General features: G+C 43.0%; 1 protein-coding gene across 1 annotated transcript; it reads left to right on the plus strand.

Annotated features, from left to right (window-relative positions):
- Positions 1–1,112: 1,112 nt before the first annotated feature.
- LOC144753311 (transcription factor HES-5-like) lies at positions 1,113–2,195 on the plus strand. The gene is made up of 3 exons (XM_078641050.1): positions 1,113–1,172; positions 1,445–1,625; positions 1,967–2,195. Exons 1-3 carry the CDS (start codon positions 1,113–1,115, stop codon positions 2,185–2,187), a joined length of 462 nt encoding a protein of 153 aa, XP_078497176.1. The 3' UTR covers positions 2,188–2,195.
- The last annotated feature ends 2,916 nt before the right edge of the window (positions 2,196–5,111 follow it).

A 5,111-nucleotide genomic window follows, 5' to 3' on the forward strand; every position in this document is an offset into this window, starting at 1 on the left:
GGGCTATATCATGTCACACTGGGCTATAGATAACCATCAGAACACCCAGGGGTCTCAATATATTAAATACGGGAATTTGAAAAACACAGTTCCATGGTTAATTCTGCAGATACTTTAATAAAGTGACGCCGGGTGCGGAAAATCTCTCAATCCCAAATTAGAAATGGAGACATTACACAGAAAGGTGTTTGCACGATTGGGTCCCACCTGGGGTGCACGCGAGGCTTTGTAGCAAAAGAACCAGGGCACGTGCAGAGCGGAACCCAGTCTGAAGAGCAACAAAATATTAGTCACATTATTTCACAAACAATGTAAGAGGTGCCTGCCAAGGACTGGACAAGGAGCTGCTACACCACATACCCGAAAAATACACCACATCAATGCAGTGCTTTACCCACCTGAATCTAGTGCTGAAGCCAGTGCGTGCGCTTTCAGCACTGGACAGTTCCACGCAGGTGTTGGTGCAGCGCGGGTGTTACACACGTCAATGACTGACGCATTGTTTATTTTACCTCACGCTCAGAATGCGCAGCACATTGAACTTTCCTTTTCACCCACAGGGTGAGTCAAAATTCAAGTTTTAAAAGCGGGGTTTCGTTTCCTTTTACAGACCTAAGGATTGGTCGTAAATAGTTTACAAAACAGAAAAGCAGTCCCTCTGCTTGCTATAGTGCACACCGACAAAACGGAATAGAAATAAACTTTCACAAAAAAATGGGCATTATTGAGTACCCTCCTGGGGCCGCTCATTCATGCTTTTTCATTCAGTTATGTGGCCACACCCGCCCGTATTTAATGCTATTGACACCGTTTAGCTCCTGGCAGATGCCGGGTTCATACAACTTTAATCGACAGGTCTTTCCCACACTCTGATCTTTTGTGTCCGGCCCCAGATGTCCCCCTCCCCTCCCACCCTCTAATGTGCCACACTTCTATTGTCCCTGCTGCTCTCTGATTGGCTGCTGAGTGTGGGAACCTCTCTCCAGCCCCAGACCCACACATTGCCCTGCAGGCGGAGGGGGATAAATAGGGCCGGAGGGAGCGAGCTCTTCAGATACCGATCACTGTGGGTTCACTGCAGAGACCCCGCTCTTCACCCCACACCGGGCAAGATGGCGCCTTTCAGCACCGAGAGGAAATATGAAGAACACGAAGAGAGAAACATCAGAAAGGTAAGACTCTGGACATTAATATTTAAAAAGCATATTTAGGTGTTTCGTATACACAAAAAGTGCATGTTTAAAATGATCTTCCAATATATTATATCAACTGTGGCTGTATTTATTGATCTTTTAATAATACCCTAGTTCTAAATTAACATTATTCAATTGGACTTTTTATCACACTGAAGTAACTATAAGCTTTGTTATTACCTTTTATCGACTTTAGACAACTTTACACGTTTGTTTCAATAAAATAACAAATCCACCTTTTCTCTCTGCAGCTGAGGAAGCCAGTGATTGAAAAGCTGAGGAGAGATCGCATCAACAGCTGCATTGAACAGCTGAGGATGTTACTGCAGAGAGAGTTTGAGGGACATGAACTTCCGCCCAAAGCAGAGAAAGCGGATATCCTGGAAATGGCCGTGACGTACCTGGCCCAGCGCGTGCAGACACCGGCACCAGGTGAGAGGCAGTGAATTTAAGGGTTAAAACTGCAGTGGGTGATCTCTGCAGTTTTGTCTTTGTCTGCAGCTGGGGGTGGTTTGGGTTAGTTAGTGCAGAGACGTCACTGGTAATAGTCGCATAGGGAGGGTACACGGGGCAAGCTCATTATGACTTTTAAATATGTCAATTTCCAGAGGCATTTTACTTAAACTCGTGTTTTAAGGATTTTAGAACTAGTGTACACCAATGTCAGCAATCTGAGAAATGCAATCTAGAGAGCTTTAAAAGAAAAATTGTTCTGTGTATTCACTTCCTGCTGTGAGACTGTCCAAACATTAACCCCTCGTCTCTCCCCACAGCCGCGGCCTCCAGTGAAGGTCACTCCCGGTGCCTCCAGGACTCTCTGCTCTTCCTCTCCCTCCACGGAGCCCCCGCAGAGACCCGGATGAAGCTGCTGCGGGCCCTCCATAGACCTGCGGCTGCAGCAGAGGCGGTGTGTCCTTCTCGGCCTCCGTCCTGTCCCAGCAGCACTAAAGAGCCCGCCCAGGACAGCCCCAGAGCCCCGTGGAGACCCTGGTAATGCGGGGGCCGCGGCCTGGACTTTTCTTCGGACTTCTTTAGAGGCCTCGGTCCTCTCTGAGGGGGAATATTCATTCTCGAGCCTGGAGCGCGCCCTGCTGGGCAGGGGAGTTTACTGCACTCCAAGGAGCGGAGTGAAGAGAGAGTGTATATCCTCATAGGATGGACAGTGTATGTGAATACCATAAGCCCACAGGATCGACAGTGAGTGAACATTTATCCCAATAGAAGGGACAGTGTGAATACTACATCCTCATAGCATCGACAGCCTGTATATTACACCCTTGCAGGAGGGACAGTGCGTAAATGTGATATCTTCATGTTATGGCCAATGTGTGACTATTATATCCTCATAGGATGAAGAGTGTGAGAATGCTATTTCCTCATAAAACAGTGTGTGAGTATTATATCCACACAGCAGGACGGACAGGGGATCGATTACATCCTTACAATGGACAATGAGTGAATCTTATATCCATGTAGAATGGACAGTGTATGAATTTGATATCTCCACGGGATGGGCAGTGCAGCTATTACATCCTAACAGGATGGACATTGTGAATTTTATATCCTTTTAGGATAAACGCTGGATGAACACTATGTTGATTTCACAGTATATATTGTATGAACATGGATTTGATGAGCAATGGATGTATGTGTAATCAATTATAATATAATATATTAATGAAGATAATGAACTAAAGCAATTAAGACGACGTGCCTTCAGTTTCAGAAAGTTTTAAACTGTTTCTTTACAAGAAATTCATACCTCATGTAGAGTTCTTGCCTACAAGAGGACGTGCTTTTGTGAATTTTGATGCATATTTTAGAATATGTTATTCTCATTTCTGAATTCTAGAAGTGCTCTGGGATTTGCCAATTTTACTTCATTTTAAGATGTTGATTGACGTACAAATATGTTAATATCCTAAAAGGATGGATATTATGCACCTGTGATTCTGCAGATGAATGTGTCTGTGAGAATAATAGATGTGTTTGTAATCTGAGGAATTCATATTAGGGCCTTGTGCAAGCTCAGTGTGTGTTTACCTTCTGTAATTCTACGAAGTTACAAATTACAGAATTATCACTTATTGGTTGAAGTGAGCATTGAACGGCTCCGCGCCTCCTTTGTATCAATTTTGATATGTAGTATTTTCTATTGAAAATGTATCATAAAAGTACTGTGTAGACAAAGTGTTCCTGTACTTTCAGAAATTCTGAATTGTCTCTGAAAATTGGATGTAATTTATTTTATACATTCTTCAAAGGCACATTATTTGCCTTTTAACTATTAGTGATGCTATATCTGTATTTTCAAATGGAAATTCATGAGTTACAAGCCCTGCCTTCTGTGAAGGTAAAGTGTGTTTCTGTTCTTTTACAGATTTGTGTATTATCCCTGAATAGTGTATGTGACAATGTGCACACATATTGTGTATTCTACAAAGTGCAACATTCATTGTCGTTGAATGAAAAGGAGTAACAGTTTTCACTAGTGCCAAGCCTTCATTTTAGAAGGGGTCTTGGCGCTATTTGTGTAAGTTACACAGTGCTGTGTTCTCTTTTATAAAGAGATTCAATGTAGTGAACTCCCCGCCATGGGTTCGTATCTCAGTGACTGAGCATGTACTACTTCCGGGTCTTCTACAAAATTTGTAGGGATGTGATTATCAGTGGAAACTCATTCATTTACAGAATGAAACCCAGGATTTGGCATTTGTGATGAAAACGTTCACTGTATCAGATCTAAGAATGTCCATTGTTATTATCTTTTCTCAGCTGTGACATTTCTGTGACATTGTGTATCTGTCACATGATTCTTCAATGTTACAACCTATTGACATGTGAACATGCTTAAATAAAGGTGCAGATCTGAACAAAATAAAATGTTCTTTGTTTTCCTTTCGATGGCTGAATTGTGCTCTGAATAAATATGTTTCCCTCGTGGACTGAAAGGGGTGTGGACACTGTCAACCATTTCTCTTAACCACAATTGGAACTGAAACAGTGACTTTGCAACTTGCACAGGAACTGTCGAATGGTGTGACAATGTTGTTATTTATGTCAGAATTATAAAGAAGAAGAATAAACTAAAGTTTATGGGCGCACCACTGGCGTCTGGATTACTATGGAGTTTAAACACAACACTCTATAGTCAATATTAAAAATCTGTACTACTGTAAGGGGCAGGATTGCGAGAGACATTACACCTGACGGCATGTGCAGGGGTGCTTCTAGGCAGTAGAATGAAAGAAGGAGCTATGTCGCGCTAACAGATCTCTACGATAAAATGTGATATATGACTTCACTCGCTCGGTAGAGAGGGCGGGCTTAGACTAGTAGGTGTATAATGCGATAGAGAGAGAGTATGTTTCACAAAATCTGGGAGGTCTCACACACACCTGCTCCTTTCCATGGTACTCTGAACCCCAACTTTCAAAGACCATTAAATCTGGCACCAGAGGAGGGGGGGGGGGTCGGAAGGATGATCAGAGCTGCCAGGAGTGTGGGTGGCACATTACATACTGGCCATGATGAGTTTGTCATCGGCAGTGAGTGGACCATGGTGATATAGTGACTCAGCCATCTAGGAAGAGGGACAAAAAGCAAACATTTAAAATAACAACAACATCGGAGGTGATTATTGCAGGCGATGTTCAAGTTAAAATATAAAGCATAACCACCATCAATGAAAACATACTTAGGATCAGTTTACAAAAGTATTTATTACATAGTACAATCGAAGAGGTAACCGTTTCCCCAATACTGTGCACAATTGTCATGTGTCATTAACTAACCACTCAACCCACATGCGTTCAAAGAAAGAATGAGGGGGGTATGTACCATGAAGTGGTAGAGTGTGTCGTTAGCCTCCTGGGTTTAATGACAAGCTTCGCCACTTCGGAAACGCAAGGCTGCGCC

The sequence above is a fragment of the Lissotriton helveticus genome, chromosome 5_1 (genome assembly GCF_964261635.1).
Source record: "Lissotriton helveticus chromosome 5_1, aLisHel1.1, whole genome shotgun sequence".
NCBI lineage: Eukaryota > Metazoa > Chordata > Amphibia > Caudata > Salamandridae > Lissotriton > Lissotriton helveticus.

Coding starts and splice junctions, on each gene's coding strand:
- LOC144753311 (XM_078641050.1), top strand. CDS start 1,113: ATGGCGCCTTTCAGCACCGAGAGGAAATATGAAGAACACGAAGAGAGA. Junction 1,173..1,444: donor AAGAGAGAAACATCAGAAAG/GTAAGACTCTGG, acceptor TTCTCTCTGCAG/CTGAGGAAGCCAGTGATTGA. Junction 1,626..1,966: donor CGTGCAGACACCGGCACCAG/GTGAGAGGCAGT, acceptor CTCTCCCCACAG/CCGCGGCCTCCAGTGAAGGT.